At 44.9% G+C, this 23,385-nt stretch overlaps 3 protein-coding genes across 16 annotated transcripts in view; 2 read left to right on the forward strand and 1 right to left on the reverse strand.

Annotated features, from left to right (window-relative positions):
- PDE8A (phosphodiesterase 8A) overlaps nucleotides 1–1,111 on the forward strand; it is a 155,266-nt gene extending 154,155 nt beyond the window's left edge. For all 11 annotated transcript variants that reach the window (XM_051796609.1, XM_051796598.1, XM_051796608.1 and 8 more), the window contains one exon: nucleotides 1–1,111. The gene's annotated coding sequence lies outside the window, so the exon portion shown is untranslated.
- FSD2 (fibronectin type III and SPRY domain containing 2) lies at nucleotides 960–19,193 on the reverse strand. 3 transcript variants are annotated; one of them, XM_051796613.1, is made up of 13 exons: nucleotides 19,003–19,193; nucleotides 16,189–16,987; nucleotides 16,014–16,109; nucleotides 14,717–14,950; nucleotides 13,423–13,445; nucleotides 12,328–12,449; nucleotides 11,173–11,328; nucleotides 10,044–10,178; nucleotides 9,139–9,292; nucleotides 8,686–8,819; nucleotides 6,704–6,836; nucleotides 4,542–4,718; nucleotides 960–2,377 (listed from the first exon to the last, which is right to left on the reverse strand). In XM_051796613.1, exons 2-13 carry the CDS (start codon nucleotides 16,945–16,947, stop codon nucleotides 2,125–2,127), a joined length of 2,376 nt encoding a protein of 791 aa, XP_051652573.1. In that variant the 5' UTR covers nucleotides 16,948–16,987; nucleotides 19,003–19,193; the 3' UTR covers nucleotides 960–2,124. The 3 variants fall into 3 exon arrangements, with proteins under 3 accessions (XP_051652573.1, XP_051652574.1, XP_051652572.1); XM_051796614.1 differs by having other exon boundaries at nucleotides 18,991–19,193; XM_051796612.1 differs by having other exon boundaries at nucleotides 18,687–19,193.
- The window catches only part of WHAMM (WASP homolog associated with actin, golgi membranes and microtubules), a 25,144-nt gene continuing 12,997 nt past the window's right edge, over nucleotides 11,239–23,385 (forward strand). Inside the window, exons 1-3 of one of the 2 annotated variants that reach the window (XM_051796597.1) lie at nucleotides 11,239–11,346; nucleotides 11,870–11,986; nucleotides 12,580–12,772. In XM_051796597.1, the coding sequence (XP_051652557.1) occupies nucleotides 12,698–12,772 (75 nt within the window). In that variant the 5' untranslated portion in view covers nucleotides 11,239–11,346; nucleotides 11,870–11,986; nucleotides 12,580–12,697. Of the gene's footprint in view, nucleotides 11,347–11,869; nucleotides 11,987–12,579; nucleotides 12,773–21,594; nucleotides 22,179–23,385 lie in introns of those variants that run through there. The other variant, XM_051796596.1, reaches the window with a different exon arrangement.

The raw sequence follows: 23,385 nt of genomic DNA on the forward strand, positions 1-23,385 counted from the left end.
GTAGTTCTGTTGCTGCCTTAGCTGTCCTGTACCATGCCTGGTAGTAACCACTGGAGTCATTCTGCTGAGCAGGCTAGTCAGCCGTCAGGCCTGCATTCTCCAACAGATTCATCGAGCTGGGAACATAATAGAACTGTTTGGTACTTGTAGAGTCCCACTGCAAGGGTGTCCTTGCACAGTCCTGCCAGGGGGTTGGGAAATCCTGGGGATTCCCAGTTCATTTCACCAGTTGAAAAGTATGTTGGATTGGGTTTTAGGTGAAAGACTAATCCTGGTGCCAGGATACAGCTATGGTTTAAACACTTGAGGTGACAGCTGGTTGTGGGGAACAGAATGGTGGGTTCAAACATCCTCACACCTCTACTCGGATAGCTGCGTTTTACACTCTTTCAGGTATCTACTTGAAAAGAAGAGTGGGGCTCTCAATTTCTGGCAGATACAGGTAAAACATGTTCCAGTGGGTGGAATTTGGACACAGAATCAAGGTGTACATTTTTAAGCAAAGAATAGTGCTTTCTCTCCACTTCGTTCCCCAGCACAGGAGCTGCTTTCTCTGGTATAGCTGTGCCAGGATCACCGGGGTGCATGGCCACCTCCTGCCCTCTGCACTGGCAGTGGTTGCTGGCTGAGTTACCTGTTTGTGGTGAACACAGGTTCCTTTGCTCACTGCCAGACATAGCAACTGAAAGTCTCTGGCCCGCTTAGAGGGGGTCTCACAGGGTGACCCAAACAACCCTTTCTGCCCTGGAACTGGCTGAATTCTGGGTAGGCTAAGAAATGAGACTGAACTTGCATAGCTCAGCGTTGCTAAACCCATCTTTTGAGGCTTGCAAAATAAATAGAAATCCAAGAGCAGATGGTCCTAATCACTGCTGTAGTGAGGTATTCTAGTCCTGGTTTTATGGTTTCTGAAGGCCTGAAGCTATTTGGGAAAGAACAGACAAGCTTTTGATACACAGTTCTATGTCAAATCTCTTAGTTTTGCCAGCGGCATTTATTTGTAGAGACCCTGTATATTGAAGAGGCCCCTGCCTGTTCCTGGCTATCCCCTAGAATGGAAACTTGAATCAGTGAATTTTGTAATGAACATGCAATAAATCTGTGGAAAAGCTTCTCTGTTAATGACTCTTGATTGAGCTCAGGTAGTTTTGACATACACGGATGAAGCTGTTTAGGGCTGTCTTGATCATCTGGTGTCTGGAAATGAAGCCTAAACAAGGACATCTCAACTGAGTGCTGGGCCAGAGTCCTTCCAGCCCCATGGATACCCAAAGCTTCAAGGGCACAGCACTGGGGTGAGAATTCTTCAGTGTTTAGGGGGGGAACAGATCTGTGAGGGTGGAGGGAGGTTACACCCAAGTGGAGATGAGCATAGCTAAAAAGAAACAGCTAAAAGTGATGCTTTTGTTTTCTCTTTAAGGGTAGTGGAGCACTGCAAAAAGCCTGTCTGTTTTTTTGTTTTTTCCCTGGATGAGTGAATGAGAAACATGGGCATTCTGTAAAAGTGTCTTATATTTGAGACTGTAGTGCATGCTTGGGTATTTCAGAAAGCCTCACTGGGTATGTAGGCGCTAACAGTTCACACACAGGGGAGGCGTATTTGATTATCTCGTGTCACAGACTTCATGTAGCAACAAGAAAACTTGATTGTGAGATCAGCTTCATGGTTGGAGTGTTTTCAGCTCTAGCAGCTGTACACTATTCATGCCTTTTGCTATTTTTGTTTTTCTTTGAATGTTTGGCTCTTCAGCAGCCTCAGGAGTAGAATTAATGATTGCTCTGGAACTGGGAAGTTCCCTGGGCATCAGATGGGTATTGGGGTCACCTAAGTGATCACCCAAATGATCCAGCTGCCACTGCTGCATGATGACAGTGTCAGCTCTGAGAAGGATGGTATCTGTTTCTAAGTGGAGAATTCTGAGATGCTGATGGATCTTGTGACCATAGTGGCTTTCTGCTGAGATCCTTCCTAAGAGGATGTAACTCGTAAGGGCTCAGGCCTGGCAGTTGATCTGGGTCAGGTTGCTTTGCTCTTCTTGGGAAACAGCTGGTTTACAGGAAGTGTGATGGAGCAGTTGATGCTGAAAGAGGGCAGATGTAGGTGTGGTAGTGGCAGAACACAGGTTATAGGAGGGCAGTCCATGGAGGCGTTGTAATTCCAGTACGTATCCGTAAGATACCAGGTGTTTCCAAAGCAAAGCAGGGGTGGACATAATGCTGGAAGCGTGAGTTGAATGTGTAAAGGTGCTGGGCAATATCTGCATTGAAAAATGACAGTCTGCAGTTCTCGTAGTCCAGCAGGATGCCAATCCTTGTAGGAGGAATAGTAATTCTGATGTCTGGCGTCATCCCGCTGTGCAGGAACTCGTACTTGTGCCTGTAGGCAAGAAACACAAAAGACCTGAGGGCACCCTGGCTGCTCTCAAAGGGAAGCACACAGATGTGTTCCAGGATATACTTCCCAATTCACAGTCCTGTCCCTCCTGCATGCCCAGTCCCATCCACGCTGCTGAGCAGTGGCTGTGTTTGCCAAGGGGAGGTGTCCCTGTGCTTCCACACAGCCGTATCCCACAGCTCTTGCACCTGCCTGTCTAAGCTTGTTTCAGATCCCAGTCTGGCTGTGAATGGACAAGGTCAGAGCACAAGATGGAACTTTATGGGCTTTTTCCATGCCTCAGAGGACAGCATGGGTGTCCTATAAATCAAAGGGTGCACTCTTGCCCCTAGGTTTAGCTTGAATTTGTCCCTTTCTCCATGGAGGAGCTGTGCTCTTTTAGGCCAGTTGGGTTTGCCCCAGAAAGACTATTGATTGTCATCTCCTAAGACTTGCCCCTGGGAAGCTGTGGGCCCTGCCATGGAGGGGGTGGTGAGGTGACTCAGTCTTGTCCTTCCAGGCACTTCCATGCTGCCCACTTGCTCCCTAAGGGCCTGTGGTGCTGAGCCCTCTTTCCTGCCAGTGTTACAGAACTGCTCACGCCCACCTTCACAGCAGCAGCAAGGGACTGTAGTCCCTGGAGCAGAGGCTGCCTGATGCACAGCATGGTCAAGCATCCTCCAGGCTGTTGGACATTGTTTGTCAAACCCCACTCTGTAAATTATGTTTTTGGCTGCTTTTTCCTACAGGACCTCCCTGCTCAGCCTGTGTTCATGGGGAAATTTCAGTCTTTATGTTCATTTACTACAGAGTGATTGTGATTCCTGTACTGTGGATTATTGGAGGCCAGGAAGGTGCTCTGCACATAAACAGCTTTGTCATGAGGGTAGCCCTCCCCATGTAGTCACTAAGTGATGCTGAGGTCCCCTAACAGTTACTCAAACAGCTAGTTTAACTCAAACAGTTACTCAAACTCTCTAGTGTGGCATGCTGCAAACAAAAAGATGTATGAGACGTGCCTTTCTGAGCAGAGATGAGATTTATTCAGCTGAATGAGTTATCTGGCATTTTCTAAGGGCCACCTCATTCACTACCCACCTCTTCCACCCACATTGCTCAAACCTGAGACAATTTCCCTGCAGAAGTGAGTACAAGCTGAGCAATGGCCCAGCTTCCTTTTCTCTCTGGAGTCCGTGCTTATTGCTCCAGAAGAATGACAACAAACCTCAAGTACCTCTTTGCTCAAAGTAGCAAGGAAATCCAATTAGCCTGCCTGCCGTGCATCATTAGCTGTGGTGGGTTTGGCATTCCTCATTAGAAGCAGCATTTCCTGCTGTTGTGGAAGGCAGATGCTGGCACTGCTGAGGACTGGCTGTGCAGCTGCTGCCCTGCTGGGCAGCCCAGAGCAGCGGGTGCTGGGGAGGAGTGAGGGCTCCAGCCAACTGAGTGCATCTAAAACCTCCCTGTACCGGCAGGCAGAGGACAGGCAGATTTGGGCCCTTGCTATTCCATCCTTGCCATTTGCTGAGTGCAGGGTGCTGTCCCATCTCCCTATTCAGGGGGACCCAGCAGCACCCTGGCACCTCTGGCTGAGCACTGAGCCATCCAGGCAGGCAGTAGGCAATGCTCAGGCATGCCTGCGGATGGGACTGTTTTCTTGCTCCTGGATGCTTCACAGGGTGCCCAGATCACTCATGAGAGTCAAAGGCAATGATGCTATTGTAATAGTGTCCAGCAGTGCAACTGAGGCATGAGGGGAGCTGGCATTTCTGCAGACAGGTATGACCTACTTCCATAGATAGAACAGAGATCAAAACCAGTTGGGTACAACTGGGTTTAGCCAGATACACAGTTTCTGGGTAACTTGGGTTACCTCTGTCTTCCCACTGGGGTTTTGGTAGCCTTTACAGCTAAAATCTGTAACTCCAGTTTTATTCAGATTTGTCCCTGAGACTGCCTGTTTCAATGTGAGAATGTCATTAAGCAGGAGGATTTACTTAAACGTTCCAGAATCCTTCCAAGACCAGTTCACAGTGCCACTGATCGAATGTCAGAGGCCCCTCGTTAAGTGTTTGGTCTGGGCTGATATGAAATCTCTCCTGTTCTGCCTGCAGGTGTACATGTGGGAGGTGTTCCTGTAGGAGACCTGCAGCCTCCACAGCCTTACCTTGATGGTGTGATGATATGCCTCATGCACCAGGATGAGTTGTTTGCCCCCAGGTGACCATGTCTTGGAGTGTTCTCAAAAGCCACGCCAGTTCTGTACTCTGTATCTTCCTCAACTTCCACCTCCCAGTAATGCTTTCCTGGAAATGGGATCAGACTGCCCAGGATTGCAATACACCTGTGGGAGACAGACAGGAATGTGTGCTTTGGCAGGGCCTCTCTAGTGCTCTTTATAATGTTTAGGTATGTTTAGGTATGTATATACCTGGACATTACAGATCAATAAATGAGAGCCACTTTTGCTGTCTCCTTGGCAGTGCAGTGTGGATTTTTGACTGCAGCAAATTCCCCATGCTGAGGAACTGACAAACAACCTGCAGGTTTCTTTGTGGCACTCGTCTTGTTTTTACCTGTGGGTTGCTTTGTATAAATGAGTGCCCTGGGCACTTTCAGAATAGCATCCTGTAATGACTGGGTCTTCTAGGAAAGCTATTACCTGCTAGAAAAGAGAGTGTTATGGTGAACCCCAGTATAGCAGGGGAAAAAGTCTACATATCTTGTATTTTCTTCCCAAACAGCCCAGGGCTTTAAATGTCACTCACCATTTAGGGACTGAGCACTGTAACAGCATGAAATTCCTGGGGCAGCTGGGGGGAGGAGACCTTCCTACACTGTATTTCAAGAGATCAGGAAGAATTGAATGAGGTAGGAGAACTTGGAATATGCTGGGTACCTGGGCCATGAAAACAGTGGACTGTGGCTCCTAGCATGTGTGATAGGAACCATGTAGAGGATAACTCTTTTAAAAGATGTGTAGGAAAGACAATGTACCACAGAGAGACCCTTCAGATTGATTTACTGGTACAGTCTTGGAGTCAAAGGAAATGGGTGCTTGGAAGATGCAAGTCTGCAAAAGCACAAGTTCTGAACCCAGGAAGTTGGGCAAAATAACCTGTGGTAAAAGCTTCCCAAACACCCTAACTTGTCTTAAGAGGACAATATGAATCCTCTAAGACTACACCTCAGCTTTTTCTCCGGAAAAGAACATGGTGTGTTAGCTGTTGTTGTCACAGGGGACAGCAAGTTTGAAACACACACAACCAATATGTTACTGTTGTAGGGTCTAAAGTTTTAAGTTACAAAGGCAAAGGATGTTGCTGGCAGACACAGCTCTCCTGCCTCTAGGTAATGCTGAAAAAGAGCTGCATTCAGCATTTAGAGGGCCTGGTGTGTAAGGATGGGTACATGCAGCACAATAGCATTGCTCTGCCACTGCAGCAGCAGTTGCTTAAAGCAAGTGTACAGTTCACTGCAAGTGCACATAGGTGTCTTGGGAATAGCTTAAAGGCTGCTGAAATCAGGACTTGTGGAGACTGTGCTGCTACAGCTTGAGAAGGAAAAGGAATGATGCAAAATGGATGGGTAAAAATCTGTGAACAAAAATGACCATAGTAATGAGAGCTGTATCTTAGCATGAAAGAGACTTCTGAAAGTTCACAGTGGTACCAAAACCTCAGCCTTAGAATGAGATAAGTGCCAGCTCTGGCTGTTTCTGTGAAACATAAAAGCACTCTGTGGAAGTGAGATGAAATCTCATTTAAGCTTATCATGATGACTTTAATGAAGAGAATGATTGTTTCCCCGACTCTTTTCTACTGAGCTCTCTAGTAACATTGCGTTTCCATGGAGGAACTAAGTTGTGGACTTCTATTATCCTGTGTCTGCAGATGCCTGTCCTAGTTATGTGCTGTTTCTGTGGTTTTGACTGGTAGCATGCATTTTGGCAAGCTTAGTCTCTCACTTCAATGACAAAGGGCCTAATTCTTTTTTGAAAGTAAAATCTGTCAGTCCAAATAGTATCAGTTATGTCTTTCAGCAAGAGTTAAGTTTTCAGATCCCTCTCCTTTCCTTAGCATTTTTTTGGGGGCACTTAAAAAATTTAGCTCAATGTGCCAAACATGTAAGCAGGTTTGTATGTAATTGTGGCTATTGCATCTGTAATCCTCTTTAAGAATTTGCATTAACTTCCAAGTGGTGCTTAAGTTCCAAAGAGCAGTTAGAGAGAGAGATTTCAGCTCACAAAATGAATAAGAGCTGCTGAAAGCCCCATTAGACATTTCCTGGCATCTGTTAAAAAACATAAAGTGAAGTGCTTCAGTATACCTTGTAAAGCTGTTATCATAGACGGGCAGATCACACTCTGGGTTTTCCAGTTCATCGCATGAAATTGTAAATCCGTCATCTAGGATTGCCAGTAAAGGATGGGCTGTGTCCTCATTAAGGTAGAAGCAGGTGCCTGCAAGAGAAAATGCCTGAAGATAACTCCAGAAACTTCTTATAGCATCAGGATTTACAGCAAGGGTGTGGTGAAATGTTTTTTTGGATCCCCAAAAAGATTTACCAGTGCTCCGGGAGGAATCTGTGGCTGACACTGAGAGGACAAGATTGTCTATTTGAAATTTTTCTAATAATTGGTGTTTTACATCTTAACAATGTTTAGTTTCAGCCTTACGAAAAGCAGGGGGCTTAACCTGGTTTTGAACCCTACCAGGGCTCAAAGCAGCAGGCATTGCACAGGAAGTGGCTATTCAGAGATGCGATGGACTGTCTGGTTTCAAGTGATTTTCCTCAGAGCTGAAGTGATCTGGTTTTAATCACTGAAAGGAGAAAGGGGGCTTAAAGGCCTCTCCGTGGCTTCACTCTTCCACATAAATGCAGGGCAGAGTTTGAAGATAAGGGATCCCTTGTCAGATCAGCCCTCAGAGAGGTAAGTCCAGCCCAGGGTAAAAGTGCCTCTGCCTTTCCTCCTACGGAGACTTCCCAAAGCCGACCTGACACTGCGCTCGGATGAGCAGCCATGTCCATCACAGCTGCTGTTTGTGGTTGGTGCTTGTGTATCCACCTCAGAAAGGACCAAAGGTCATTCACAGTGTTGGAGGAGGGTTCTTGCAGTTGACAGATCAATTTGCATCAGCTGTTTGCATAATGTAGACTCAGAGAAGATAAATCTCCCCATGCTAATCCCAAATGAAATCATTATAATCAAACTGCAAGTTACTTCAATGCAAATACAATACAAACAATGGCAGGGCAATTACAGGCATGTGCTGCTGAAAACAAACACATGCTGTGCAAACAGAATGGGCAATTTCAAATATTGAGTTTGATTTAAGCAGTTGGAATACACACAAATGATGGTAACATAATGACAGTCTTCCTCTCTAGGGATTTGAGGATGAGGATTTCTTTTCTGTGGTGTCACTGATGTGTAGCAGATAGGGGTTTTAGTGAAATGTAACCTTTCAGTTAATGGCTGTGTGGTCAGCTTGCTGAATAAATGCAATTTGCAAATCTCTCACAGAAGGTAAGAGCAAGGTGTGAATACATCTGAGTGATGTGGGAGGTTTGAGACAAACTAGTGAAGTTGCAGTGTCATTTCAGCATTGATGAAGGTGAAAACAGGTGTGTGCCTCTAAGTCATCAAAATGAGCTTTAATTAGATGTTTGGAAGGGGAAAGGGCTTCCAACTTCCCTTTGGGGTAGGTTAATCCTTGTGCAGTGTGGCACTGGGAGCAGCTGTTAATGCTGTGTCAGTTGCCAAAAGCAAAGCTTCCAGCTGAAAGCTGGACTGCCTTTTTCCTAATAAATATAAAAGAACCACCCCTTGGAGCTTCCCCAGCCAAGCTGGAGATGTTCTAATGAATACAGAGGAAGATTTTGCATACCCAAATGACTCTGGAAAGTGCTGTCTCAGCCATACTTTCCAACAGTAGCATCATTACAAGGAAATCTCTGAAGTAAAGTAAAATCACACTACAACTTTCCTCATTGGTGTGTCAGTACTTGGCAAGCTGGTGATATCTGGGGGCGTTGGATTGATACTGTCTTTTAAAATGTTTAAAAATTAGTAACTTTCAAGTATCAAATGTACTGGACAGAAATATTTTTTAAATTACAGAGCTAAAGCAATGCACTTACTGTTACAAAAAGTTGGTTTTTTTATTCCTCAAAGGTTACCAGGTGTGTCTAATTAGATGTAAGAGATTAAAACCTGATCCAGAGGCTATTGAAACCAGCAGGAATCTTTCTGTTGAGATAATAGATGCAACAATAAGCTGCTGGAGTTGTTCTGAGCTGTACAGTACCTGTGGTGTGTATCAGGACAGGTTCACTTCTTTCACTGGAGCCACCTAGGTTTTGGGCTCTAACACAGATGTGATACCTTTGTGTTGGTTGGAGGTGAATTAGGACTTCACAGTTAGGAATCCCAACAATAGATCTACAGAAAATAAATCCATGGAAAATTATAGGGTAGAAAACAAAGGTAGGCCTTTGAGATTATTTTTCTGAACAACAAAGAAGAAATTATATGATCAGGTTCTTTTGTAACCCATCAACACTCTACCTTGTACAGTAACAGGGCCAAGAGACCTGCAAGTCTGTGACAGGAGCAGGTGCTTCTGCTCTATTCCCATACCAATGCTCATTCCCATATAGTAATTTTTTATTAACATTTATACAATTAATTTTACTAAGAGGAATGTTTATACAGGTAAATTCACAAAAGGGTCACGGGACTCAAAGAAACAGTAACTCACTCAGTAATAGTATCATCGTTTTGTTCATCTGTCAGCTTGTACAATTCAACCGTGTAGGAATCGACAGGGTTAATGTCTCCAGATTCCCAGCACACCAGTGCTGCATTTTCACAGCTTCGGATCTTTTTGCTCTTTATGATAGGTGGTGAAGGAGCTAAAAGGTAGGCAAAAGAACAATTCTAAGTTGTTGCTTGAAGATGTTTGCAACAAACATGCTTTGAAGACATAAAAAAATAGAATGAAGTTGTTTACTAATACTATATAGTTAAAGAAACCTGCTTCCCAATGGACAACAAACAGCAGGCAGGGCAATTAACAATAGCATTTAAATACTTAATTTGGACTATAAATGTCCCAAGAGAATTACACAGTGTAGTAACATAGAGAATAATTACACAACAGTTTTCTTTCTATCGTTAGTTTTATCTTTGTCATAAAAACGCATCTCTTCTCTGCTCTAAGATGTCAAACACATCTGGAACCAGTACTTGAAGGTCTTACTCTGGCTTGCTCGATCTGATGTCTGGATTTCACACAATGTGTTTGACTGAACTGCTGTTACAAAGGACAGCATAGTATGGGAATCTGCAAAATACCTATAGGCCAATAAAAGGAGAGCTGACATCCATCTGACAGAACTGGGAGACTTGAGCCTTATTGGCAGGTGCTCTACATCCTTGCATTTAAAGAAATTATTTTGTCTTTCTGATTCTCTTTCTTCAACTCTAAAGCAGGGACAACTGGCCTGATAGGCTGTCCAAGTGAAAGCAGGGAATTCTCATGCAATCAGTAGGCTTACATCAGAAGAAACAAAGTGCCCAAAAAGCATTACTGGCATAAAATTCAGAGATGACTGTGAATTTCACTAGGAAGGTCCCATAGTCGTATGAATAAAATATTTTTACCTGTCACATAAACTGCTCTTTCACTTGGTGGACTGATACCAGAGGCATTTAAAGCACTGACCCAAAATTCATACTGTGTATTCGGCAACAGATTAGTAATGGTGCAGTATGTTTCTTTGACTTTTAGGGTATGCTCTGAAACGAAAACAACGAAGCATTTACAGTGCTTTTTTACACAGTTACCCACTCTTCCCCCAAGCTGCCTCAAACAGTGGACTTGAGGCATGTTGTTTTGTGTGCTGAGTTCAAGAGAGGTCCTTGTGTTCCACACCCTTTGATTAGCTGTCAGGCAGTTTCAGCGTGCCTTCCTCTAAAGAGGCATAAATCAGATAACACATCAGCTTCTGAAGAAGCTACATCACTCAGAATCCAAAATCCAGAAAGAAAGATCACCCACCTGTCACTAATTTTTTTTTTCCCAAAAGACCCTGCATGTTCCTACTGCAGGGATACTGCTCAGCTCATCCTAGTGGAGGGACAAGAGCTACCCAGTTCTCATTCTTCATCTTAGAAAATTTGCATAGTTTATGCTTTTCTTTCTGAACTAACCAGCTTCCACCTCTACTGGCTTCCACTTTTGCAGGTTCTGCAAGAATCTTATTAGCAAAAGCAGCTTTGTCACAAGAGTGGGACATTTTAGGATGGTTCTGTGGTTCTTTTCTTTTTTTGTGCATGTGCATCATAGGGAGTTACAGCCTATTATTAGCACTGAGAGAAACTGTAAAATCACTAAGGGGATTTCAGTGGGTGTGCCGATAATGTGATGATTTGGTCTCTAAAAATACTGTGCTTTGCACTGGATGCAGCACATGTGTGCTTAATTCAGTGCCCACCCTCCAGGAAAGGAAATGCTACTGTTGAGACCCGACTCCATCCATTGTCCCCTTCCCATTTCTGCTATCCCTGCTTCTGCCCTCTCCTGTCTTTGCTGCTGTGATGGGTCCTGCTGCAGCCAGCAGCATGGCAGACCTGGCAGGGGAAGAGGGACAAAACCAGAAGGAAATGTAGTGGCAGATATGACAGTTTTGGTGACAAAGAGAGGGCACAGAAAGTGCACTGGTTGCCACATTAAGTCCAGAAGTACTTTGGAACCAGCTGGTTTTGCCCCCTTGGGTCCAGGCCTCCTTACCTGCCTGCTCACCACTGTGCCTCTCGTTGCTCACTGGTTTATAGCACAGTTGATATCCCTCCACAGTGTCATCTGAGAAGAGGCCCCAGCAAACTCTCAGTGAGGTGCCAGTTGCTGCATTTGGAGCCTGGGGATTGATCACAGGGGCACAAGGAGCTGCAGAGGGGAAAACAGGTAAGTTTTTGAATGTATAAGCCTGGTGTATTGTCCTTCTCCTCTCACAAAGGTGTTTGCACAAAGCCTTGGCACTGAATGGGGTCATATTCCTCCCACATGGAGAAAAGTCAGGAGCTGATTCCGTAAACAGTTACAGATAATAATCAGGTTACTGGTGTGTGAGAACTAGTCTTTCTCCACATTAAAATGAAAACAACAAAATAAATAAGCCTCAGCCTACCCCTTCTCTGTAAACTCGACCTCCCCTGCTCTGGGAGCTGGGATTCACCAGTGAGCAACATCTGCCAAGCCTGCACTACTGTGACCCCCCAGGGGCTTGGAGCCTCTGGAGGGGATGGGGGAAGAGCTGTACAACAGGGGGTCAGCAGCACAAGCAAACAAGTAACAAATGCTGTTTTACTTTAAAGAAAACACAGTATTTGTGCATAAAAACTGCTCTTTCTGACCATTTGTGATGCCCCAGAAAAGATTTTAATTTTTTTAAATTAAAACTGTGTTTTGTTCTGTTTCCTGTTAATAGGAAAAAAATTTGCTGAATAGCAGAGGAACAAGGCACTGAAATCTGGTTATCAAGAGAGGCTGTGCAGGTTATTTAAAGCAGTCTGGTGTTCCTCTCTTTCTTTCAAGCAACTACAAGGTAAGACACATTATCACCAACTAAGCATGCCTGACCCCTCAATAGAAGGGGGTAATCTTTGTCAGTCTTCTAGGAAATCATCCAGCAAAAGCAGGGAAGGCCAAACTTAGCAGTTCTGGTAATTTTATACTGAAAACAAATGAAAAAAAATAATATCCAAAAATATCTGCCACTGTCTCTGTAAATAGATGCAAACAAAAAACAACCCTGGAATGAAAACTAGGGAGAAGGTAATCCTGCATTTGCTGTTCTCCTTTAAAAGAAGTAATAGATTTCTGTTTAATACATATCCTTAATTAAATGTAAATAAGTCTGAAATAATGATCAGATAGGAAGAGTACCTGGAATAGCATTAATGGAGTTCATGAGTTGTTCAACTTCAGAGAAATCTATGACCCGCTCTTCAAAGTCTGGTAGTGTTGAAAGCTCTAAATTCACTTCTTGCTTTAAGAATTCTTCCAGCCTGTAGTTGCAGGGAAAAAAATTATATTTCTAATTGTAAGTACCATAGTGTTGGAGATACCTATTTATAAGAGAAAAAGAACAGCACACTGCAAATTAACATGTATTTCATTAAAATTTTGTTTTCTTAGTTGTACAAAGCTCAGGCCCCCATGCCTGTTGCTTGGAGATATGTTGGATCAGTGCTCCAAGATGCCAAAGAGAGCTGGATGCTGATGGGACTGAGGGACCTCCTTTGTGTGCCCCCTCATGAGTGAGCTGGCTGCTGCATACTGCACTCCCACTGAGCAGGGGAGTGAGATTTCCCCAACCTCTCTGTGCAAGGTAATCTATTAGCTCCATAATTTTCATTATTTTGAATTTACAACACCTACTAATTCAGGACCTTGTGGCTCTAGGTGTCGTAAATTTGAAAAAAAGGGGTATCTTTTCTCTGTGTTTTCATTAACAATTATAGTCAATTAAAAGAGGTGGGTTTTTTGCAATTATTTTAGTGTTCCTTAAGACTTCTTCCAACTGCTCCAAAATCTTTCAGTATTTGTTTTGAGTTCCCACAGCTCGACTTTCTACCCTGCTATATTGATGCATAAATAAGCCTGTTACTAATCTATTTAGGGAGCTCAGTTTTAGTCCCATTTGTATCCAGAGCATTTCTTTCGAGATCTTTAGCAATCCTGTTTCTCAGTCAGTGAAATTAGTTCCTTATGACTAAGATGAAAACAGTGATTTAACAGAGGCTCTAACTCTCCTTTTGGGTTTCCTGAAATTGGATATGAACTACTTTTGACTGTTATACTTCTTAGAGCAACTTCTCCTGATGCAGTTTAAAACAGAAATACTAAATATTTCAATAGCTCTAGTGGCCTAGACAACATTTGTGTGCCTGAACAAAGTCCAGAACATGCAGGTATCTCCAATAGCCAGTCCATTTAACAGGAAAAAAGGTGACACAAAATCCCAGACTGTGATACTACCTGTCAACCATGGTTACTGCTGCCTGTAGAAAAAGAGAGAGAGAGAGTGTTAAAGATGGAAAAGTCCAGAGTCAGACTACATCATGCTGTTAACCTGTCTTACATAAATTGCCCCAAATGCAGCCTTTGGAGTGACATGATTGGCTGCCACCCAGATCTGAGAACAAAGTCATGTCTAACTGTCCATTCAAAGGGACAGATCTGGGCTCAATTTACAGTAGAATAAAGTGCAATATCAGGCAGTGACCTCCCAATTAGACTTAGGCTGATTCCTTCCTAAGTTGTCTGAAGTGCAAACAGATTCTTCACAAACAAAACTCAAAAACAGGGGAAAAGAACTGAGTGAAATGATCTGCACCAGAGGGAATATGAGCAGTGCATGTAGCTGGAAGACAGATGTACAGTCCCTGGAGAAACCTAAGCAGCTGAGAGCTCGTGACCAACAGGTATTCACTTCTTGGTGAATAATGGTTCTTAGGGGTGATGTAAAACTGTTTACAAGCTAAGGAGAAAATAAGGTTATTCCAGGGATTCAAAGGAATGGGAAAAGTCAGCTCATGCGAAGAACTCAGCAAGTTGAAGTGCCATAGCAAACTGATCCACTGGAGCAGACTGGAGGTGTTTAGGAGATTGGTTTGTTGTCCAGTTCATAAGTTACTGTGGCTGTGCTACAGGAATGCTCCCATCCACCTGAGTCACAAGACATCTCAGGTTAGAGCAATCACTCATCAGCAGTGAAAATTCTCTTTTTTTTCCTCAATTATTTTTCTACCTGCCAAAGCAAAATAACTTCTTGACACCATCTGAAGAGAGGGAGGCATCCATTGCTTTGCAGGAGCTCCTGATGTATTTAGTTTGGAGCCTCCTGTTCAGCTGAACTTTCCAAAAAAATGAGGAAGAAAAAGAAACGTTCTCCAAAGTGATTGCATCAGCCTGCCTGCTCTGAGCCCAGAATAGAGCAAGAGAGCTGAGCCTGCAAGAGGCAATGAACACTAAGTGCTTCCAGAGTTTCCTGAGATAAGCATTCTAGGGAGATGTCTTCCCTCTGAACCCCAGTGTGACTCACAAATCAATGAGCATCCAAATTACAAACTTCTGCTTCTGCATTTTGCCCCAGTTGTGTTGCCCTACTAAGTTGATGCCACCATGGCAAGAACCTGGAGCACTGACAGCAGCATGGACTGAGCACCCCGAATGCTCTCCAGAATAAAGCCGCTTGGAACTTCCTGGCTGGGGACTACTTGCAAGCAGCAAAAAGCACTTAGAAGGGGCCTTAACAGTTAAAGCTCTTTACCTTCATAAATTCAGCTTTGTCATTTTCCAGGAAAAGTTCATGGGTTTTGTCTGTCAGTTCCTTGCAGGTGTCGAGAAGTTTCCCAGAACTGACCAGCTGCTCATACAGAGCTTCCAGCTTCTGCCTCTTCTCTTCCCCCAGTGCTTCCAGCTGTTCTTCGTACTTTTGAGCAAGCACTTGTACTGCGTCGTTGTAATGCACCTCAAAGTTCTGCTCCTGCCTTCCAAAATTTTCCTGCAAGGCATTTGGGGGTTTGTATCTTGGCATCAAGCCTGATCCATAGGTCATCCAGAGAAAACTCCAAGTCTGCTTAAAATTCTCCTTACCAGGGAGGCAATGTCACGATTTAATTCACAAAGCCAGGACACAATGCCAGTACACAGAAGATGGAATTTGACTAATTTGCATTTTAGGGGAATGCATTCTGATCATTCACTCCACTGAGGTACAAAAGAATGTTGGATTTTGTTCCAGACATAAGAGCAACAGAGTTATAACAAAAAGTAAGATGCAAGGCAACCTAAGCCCAGGGAGCACAACAAGGTTATATCCTAGGCGTAATCTCACAAGCGTTTCCACCAACAAGCACATCCTTCCATGAGAGAAACCATGGCAACCCAGTGGGATCCATGGATTTGTGCTGGGGGAGCTGAGCAGCTAATGCTGATATCCTCGCTTGCTGCTGGAGAAAGCATTAGGAAGGAAGATTTAAGGAGCAGGCAAGGCTTTATTGCCAGCAGCCACCCACTGCTCGGGCACCGATGTCCTCCTGTGCCACATGGAGCAGAAAAAAGACCACAGGTGCCTTGAGTCATTGCTTCAGTTTGACTTGCTGCCAGCTGACCCCCTTCCCCTGGGGCCAAGCTGACAGCAGCCAAGCAGGAGCACAACCCTTGAAGTCATCAGCTTGATGCAGCTGGTCCAGGGGTTTGCCTGTGTCTGACACTTCTGTGAATGAAACCGAGGGAACACAAGGGGTGCAGTCAGGATGGACTAGCTAGATCACAGGTCTTTGGCCATTTAAAACTAAGATAACCTGAGAGGGGAGGGGGGGGCACTTCATTTCTGAATGCAAATTTCTATGCAAATGCTAAATATGGTTTCATTAGTCCACATAAAGAATTCATTAGGATTAGTTTTTCTGAGTACTTCAATCTAGGCAAACCCTGAGGTAACTCTGTGCTCTGTTACTATAATTACTCACTTCATCAACAACTGAACACTATGAGTGTCAATATGACTGTCAAAATTGTTTAACACCAGTACCATAAAGTTAGCCCAAGAAAAAATGCCTTACCTCTACAGTGAGGAAGATTTCCTCCAAATGGCTGGCAACATTTTCCATCTGAGCAATCTGTTCTTCTAACTTGCACATGTTTTTATGAATCTCTTCCTACAAAACACCCAGTGTGATTCTTATTATGTCTGAACAGTGGTTTAGAGGCACCCCAGTACACCTGTATTACTCTCACCTTTTCACTTTCCAAGGCATTGGGCAGTTGAGTCACCTCATGATCCTTGTGCTCACCAAATAGTTTGTCAAAAGCTCGGATTGGTATCTTGCAGGTAGAACAAAAAACATTCGCCACTTCCTCCTCTTCCTCCTCCTCCTGCTCCTCACTGACAGCCTGACTGTTCCACTCATCTGACATGCCGCCACTGCTAAGCCCCTCTCTGGACCATATGTTGCTCTCAACCTCATCATCTGCTCTGGTTTTGCTCTGATCTTCATCTTGAGAAGCCTCGCCAGGAAGTCCTTGTTGCTTTGTGCTTTGACTTTGATCTTTCACTGAAGTGCTGCTTTTTGATGCGTTATTTGTGGAGCCTTGTGATCCTGCTTTTTTTGTGCGAGCAGGTGGCCATCTGCTCTCCATCTCCACACGTCCTTCAAGAAGCTCAAGCTCTTTTTCTTTATCCTCATCAAGTCCATACATCTTAGCCAGCTCTGCAACCTCCTTTTCCATGTCGTAGCCAATTTCTTGTGAGCACTGAACTTTTTCACTACTCAATACAGATTCTCGTCTTGTATCCCCCAGAGATCTGTCTTCTCGACCAGACAGCTCTTCAGGAAAGATATCAAACCTCTCCTTTGATCCATAAAGATCCATGTGATAAAATATCAAACCTTCAGACTCAGTCTCACTAGACTCTGGGACTGGTGGGGAAGCTGAATGGCCACGTGACTGGCTACTAGTTTCATACTCTCTTGCGCTGCCAGATCTGGATGACATTGGTATCCTCAGCAAGGCTTTTGAGATGTCGAGTCTCAATCTTGTAAAAGATAAGAAAGATCTTTAGCTACATACTTAGATATAAAGCATGAGTTTTTCTTGCTTAAAAATATGTAGATGGAATAGATTTGGCTGAGGACTGCCCAGGTCCTGGAGGTAGGCATGGGAAAGACCACAGCCAGTAGCTTCACTTCCTGAGTGAAGCTTCTGAAGGGAAGCCATGGGAGGCTTATTTTTTTCTCACCTCTATGCAAAGCACAGCAAAGAGCTGTCTCTGGTGTGCATCCTGTTTTCTGAGTGACTCATCTGTTACCCTCATGCCTGATTTCCAAACTATGGACTAGCCCTGTCCTGAGCTCAACACTACTGCTGTGCTTCAAGCACATTTAGTGCTGTTCTGTGCAATTGGAAATGGCCTGGTTTGAAGTCTGCTCACCCTTCAGCTGCTGTCAAGAGTGTTTTCTGAACTGTCAGTCAGGCATAATGTAGAACGTCCTCTCTTGTGACCAGTGATGCCACATAACACACTAGAAAATGCCCTGAAAAATCCTGTTCTGGATTTTTCAAGTTGCTATTCTTAATACTGAAACTTGAGTCCAGGTCTTGGGTCCTTTCTTTAAAATACTGCAGGGAAAACATAGTGCCTTTTGGGGGTGTTCACAGTTCTCAGGTGCTGTGAAAAATATATATTTTAACATAAAAGAAGCTTAGAAAAAATATCAATGATGGTCTCCATTATAAAGCACACAATAACTAGGGAGCAAGGCAGGTCATTGACCTGTGAGCTGAGAAATGTCTGCTCTGACACGGACCTTGCACATTTTATCCATTCTGTGCAATGAGGGATGTGTGAAAAGAGCACGTGGAGGTGACATACAAAGCTGTATGATAAAGCATATCCCAGATGCACGTGGGACAACATTAAAGGTGCAAAGGCAATTTTAATGCTGACTCTTCAAGCCCACTCTTTCCAACCAGCCTGTATTAACAACAGCAATGAAATAATGCCAGTATAGAGTCAGCTCTGTCAGAGCTGAAACCTTCCCACAGCTTTCCACTGCTCACCAGCATGAATGAAATCATGGCTACAAAACTACTCAGATCAGTTTTATCAGCAGTTTACTACCACAAGCAGAAGAGTTCATGGAAAGATTTCAGCTGAATATTAATGAGCCTGTAGTTACATCTAGTCCTAGATAAGTGAAGCATATGAAAGCTTTAAAACCACTTTTTTGCTGAAAAATAAAAGTCAAAAGATCAATCAGACGCCAGTGTCATCAGAGCTTTTGGATAAGCTTTCACACAAGTTTGCTTTCAAACTACTTTTTATGGTCTTTGTAGTTTTGAGTAGTTGCTATTACCTCAAATTTATTTCATCAGTATTTTACTAATTTTCCTGAGGATTACTTAGCTAACAAAGTCAACACAGTCAGAAAATTTTTATCAACACTTACTAGAAAACAACTTCTTGAACTAGTGAAAAATACTGAGAAACTTTGCACTCTCTGTTTTTATATTCCTGACTCAGTCCAGCCTTACGGATGTGTAAGAAAACCCACATAGAAGCTCACTGTTTATATTCTGGCACTGCAGACAAAGTGTGGATTCTACAGCTATAGCAATATCCTACTACAGACAAAAACACAGAAGTTAGGCAGAAATACCATTTATGCTAAAGGCAATAAAATAAATCAGGCAAATTCTAACATGTTAAACAGAGAAAAGGTCTTGACACATACCAGAAAATGTTGTCTGGCTCCCGCAAAGGCTTTTCCCACCATAATTATAACAGTAAGACTTGCTTTAGAAGCTACTACTAATTAGAAAAGTGAATTAACATGTATTTTTCCTACCAAAATGAAATAAAATAAAATAAATTGAAATGAGCATAATTAAGTTTGTCTGGAACCCTGCTGCCTAAATAAGATTTTCAGATGATTGCTCAGTGTTTGCTCAGTTTACAGGCACAGATACAATTACACGAAGCATGTTTAAGTCCGTGACCGTCAATTATCGTAAATATATAACAAAGAATGTTACTACCTAAAAACTTGCCTTCTATCTTAAGACGTCATAAATTCTTCTGATAGCTCAGATGGCATCAAAGTTCACTTCTATTTCCCCTAGTAAAAATTAATTCACACGAAAGCAATTCCTCGCCACTTTCCTATGACTGCAGTTGGAAGATGCATTGCAGTAACCCTAGCCTACCTCTTTGCTCTGATAGGGACATGCCAGCAATGAGCAATGGCACAAATATAGATGTGCCCCGGCTGTCCTTCAGCAGTGTGCTACTTGAGTGTCACCAGGATGAATGTCATACACCAAGAAAAGGCTCTGAAGGTTGATTCCTGGATCTGAAGTACTTAGAATGGTTATAGAGAGCCCTCACTAAAGCCAGAGCACCCTCTCACTTTCAGAGGTGGTATTAATAAACCCTGCAGAGTGCAGTCATTGCCTCTGGGTGTGATTTCCAAGGCTGGGCTGTTAGGCAGACTATCATGTATGGGATACACAGAACCTGCATCCAGCACAAACTAACTCACGTGGCTGGACACATGCTTACAGCATTGCTGCACAACTACATGGAAGCGTCTGTTCTGTTCTCTGCAAACACTTACTGGCAAAGTCCTCTCTATTAAGTTAGCAGAAGCTTTACTATGGGATTGAGTTGGAATCATGATCATATATTAGAAAGAAATATTAAAATTCAGAATTTAGGAAAAAAATAGAAATCATACTGTTACATGTGCTTGTTATACATACACATACATCCCCACTCTATGTGTATGCCAGACCTCTGGAAAGCTAATTATAGTGAAGAAAGTGGTCAGTGGGTTTTCACGGGAACATATCCCTGCAGTCTACACTGAGTAGAGGTCCATACGATAAAAACGAGGCTGTGTATTAGCACTGATTATTGATTGCTGTAGCACTTGAGCTTTGTGTGTCTGCTCAAACCCACACACAGTCTGTTGCTTGTGAACATGCTACCAAGCCAGCCTTGCTGGCAGGAGGCTTTTAAGCACATTTGAGAACATTGCATTATATGTGTCTTGGGCTCAGGAGACAGCACAAGGGGAAACAATCTTGTCACAGCTCTCCTTTTTCCTCCTTTTCCAATTAAACTTGGTGTCATTTTCTCACATTCCGAGCAGTGCCATTGTTTGCTGTTTGATAAGGAATCACAAGTTAATTGCCCATGTAGGCACGGTCTCATTACCACTAACAGCACCTTCATCATCTGTAAGATCAGAGCAGAGATGTTTTCACATAAATGATGCAGCCTCTGCTGAAATGTTAACATTTATGCTGTCTGACATCTTATTAATTTTTCAAATTAGAACTTATTTTTTCTTTGTATTACACTACACTATCTTGCATGCCTTAATTTATTGAAAAATTAGCAGTGTCAGCTTCGCTGCCAAAGACTGGAACATAACATTCTGTGCGCCACGAATTGCATTCAGCCTTGCACACAGGGCCTGAATAAGGGAGAGGCAACATATAAACACTGCTCCTCAGCGGCCCCGGAGTCGGTGTTTGGGTGGTATTTATACAAAGTGTGGCAACCTCAGGGCTGAGTTGGATGTCAGGGCAAATGGGCACAGGGCATTGTGAGGAAGGAGTGTGGGATTTCACCTGCCTTCTGACACGACAAGGACTCGTGTTTCTCAGTGACTACAGGAATCCTGGGTGGGAGGAGAACCACCTGCAGCTGGGGCTCTCCCTTAGGCAGTGGCAGAAACCCAAGGATGCTGCTCCTTCCCAAAAGACTGTGTGTCCCCTGCTTCCTGCCTGCTGCTCCTCGCAGAAGTAGCTGCTTATTTCACAAAAATTTTCCCTTTCAGTACTTGAAGGGAGAACTTACAGGAACGATAGGGCAAGACTATTTACAAGACCCTGTAGTGACAGGACAAGAATCACAGAATCAATCAGGTTGGAAAAGACCTCTGAGTTCATTGAGTCCAACCTATGACCTAGCAACACCTTGTTAACTAGACCATGGCACCAAGTGCCACATCCAGTCTCTTAAATACCTCCAGGGATGGTGACTCTTCCACCTCCCTGGGCAGCCCATTCCAATGTCGAATTACTCTCTAAAGAAATTCTTCCTAATGTCTAACCTAAACCTCCCCCGGCACAGCTTAAGAGTGTACCCTCTTGTCCTAACAGAATCGCAAAAGACAAGGGGGAATGGCTTCAAATTGAGAGTAGGCTTAGATCAGACACTAGGAAGAGATTCTTTACTGAGGGTGAAGGTTGTGAGGCGCTGGCACAGGTTGCCCAGTGAAGTATTGAATGCCCCATCCCTGGAGGTGGTCAGGTTGGATGGGGCTCCGAGCGACCTCATCTAGCTGAAGGTTGCCCACGGCATGGGGGTTGCAACGAGGCGATCTTCAAGCTCCCGTTCCAACCCAAACCATTCCACGATTCTACAAAGAACGAGCTTTCCCAGAGCCGCCCCTCCCGCTCCCTTTCCTGTCTATTTTCCACTCTCGCTGTGGAGGCCGCCCCGGCCCCGCCCCTCAGGCGTCACGGCCCCGCCCCTCAGGCGTCACGGCCCCGCCCCCTGCTCCGCCCGCCAATGGGCGCGCGAGCCGCCGCTGACGCGACGCGTGGCCCCGCCCCGCCCGCGGCCGGTTTCTGTTTCGCTCCGGGCCCGCCCGGGCGCTGTCGCCGCTGTCGCGATGGAGCCGCAGCCTGACAGCCTCGACGGGTGGGTGGCCGTGCGCGACACCGCCTTCGCCGAGCCCCAGCCGCCGCCGCGCCTCCGCTTCCTCGTGGGCTGGAACGGCGCGGAGGGCGCGTTCGCCGTGACCTGCCACGGCCGGGCGGAGGCGGCGGAGCAGGCCCCGCAGAGCTGGGCCGGGCTGTTCTCGGCGCCAGCCCTGCGCGGCGTCCACCGGCAGCTGTCGGCCCTGTGCCCGCGCCTCGAGCCCGCCTTCCCCGCGCTGCCCTCCGCGCTGCCCGGCGCGGCCGCGGGCGGGCTCTGGGCCGTGCTGTTCCCCGGCGGCGCCGCGCCGGGCGAGGCCGAGCTGCAGGAGCTGTGCCGGGCGCTGGAGCTGTACCTGGGCTGGGCCCTGGAGCTCTGCGGCGGCCGCGTGGTGCTGGACGCGCTGTTCGCCGCCGACCGCCGCTGCGACGATGAGTACTTCGAGAGCCTCCAGGAGCTGCGCGGGAGGGCCCTGCGCGGTCACCTGGCCCGGGCCAAGGAGGCCCTGCGGCGGGTACGGGCCCCGGGGCCGGGCGGGGCGGAGGGACCGGGGCTCGGGACTGTCCCCCAGGGGTGCGGGATGAGGGTGCTGCCGGGCCCCCCCTGCGCTCCCTACAGGTCCCCACGCTGTAGGAGCACGTTTGCTGCTTGGTGCTGCAGCTCACCCTCGCTCGGGGCAAACTCTTTTGCAAAACTCCTGTGAGCAAGGGCGACCGAGCTGCTGATACCATCTTGCTCGTAGTGTTGTCCAATGTCCAGATTTGGCTTACACAACACTTTTTTTTATTTACCTGGGAGCCACCAAGTCAACTTTCTCAAGTACTAAGTGTCGTCAGCTTGTAAGTGCAGCTTTATTAAGTGGGGAATAAGTCGGCTCCAGGTGGGCAGTCAATATAAGAACACTGGGGCGTTTGCTTAAGCTGTAAGCACTCCTACGAAAACACATTGCTAAAAACATCCAGCAGTGTTGTGCAATGTGTGGAAGAGTAACCGAAGAGGAGAGTACAATCATGTGCTAATTTTCTAAGTCAGGTTTATTTATTAAAACCAAACTTTACCCTAGTTCTATGCCAAATAAGTGTATTGTAGTCAGAAAAATTGTGTTATTTTTTTAAAAGTGTCAAATTCTGCCCTAATGATTGATGAAATAATGATGATATTAGCCCTTTCTTCATTTAGTACCTTAAGTTTCTTCTTGTTATAGATGTATTCCTGGATTTTTTTCCCCCCTTGTTGTAAGCATGAATTCAAAGGATGGTGTCTGGTAACACAGTTGCAGAACGTTAAAACAAGAGTTACAGATAAGTTCAAGCTCACCAGTGTGTTGCTGCTACAGTTTCCTTGTAGTACCTGTTTCCAGTCTGTTTTCTGGCAAAGTAAGCTGAAAGGTATTTTATGAAAGTGATCACGCTTTGGAGGAAAGTTAAGACAGTTGACTTTAGCCTTCTGTTTCCTATTACAGTGTTTAACAGCTGTAACAACATTCCTGTTTCAGAAAGACACTGTTTTTAAAAAGACATCTTTAGTTTACACTAACGTGTACTGTGTTGTATACAAAAGTCAGTGTCTGTCACTGACTATAACAGTTCACAGCCCAGCTACACACACATTCCAGCCACCACACTCTTTTGCAAGCAGCACAAACATGTACAGCTGTGTAGCAGTTTGCGGCTTGAGGGTCAAGTACAACTTGGTGCCAGTTATTTTACTATTTCCAGCTA

This window comes from Manacus candei, unplaced genomic scaffold (genome assembly GCF_025592945.1).
Source record: "Manacus candei isolate 608988 ecotype Guabito, Panama unplaced genomic scaffold, ASM2559294v1 h1tg000046l, whole genome shotgun sequence".
Taxonomy (NCBI): domain Eukaryota; kingdom Metazoa; phylum Chordata; class Aves; order Passeriformes; family Pipridae; genus Manacus; species Manacus candei.

Excerpts from the sequence above, each read along its gene's own strand:
- FSD2 (XM_051796613.1), bottom strand. The coding sequence starts at position 16,947 with ATGTCATCCAGATCTGGCAGCGCAAGAGAGTATGAAACTAGTAGCCAG. Across the intron at positions 16,110-16,188 it reads ATGCCTTGGAAAGTGAAAAG|GAAGAGATTCATAAAAACAT; the intron begins GTGAGAGTAATA and ends GGTGTTTTGTAG. Across the intron at positions 12,450-13,422 it reads GCAGTAACCATGGTTGACAG|GCTGGAAGAATTCTTAAAGC; the intron begins GTAGTATCACAG and ends CTGCAACTACAG.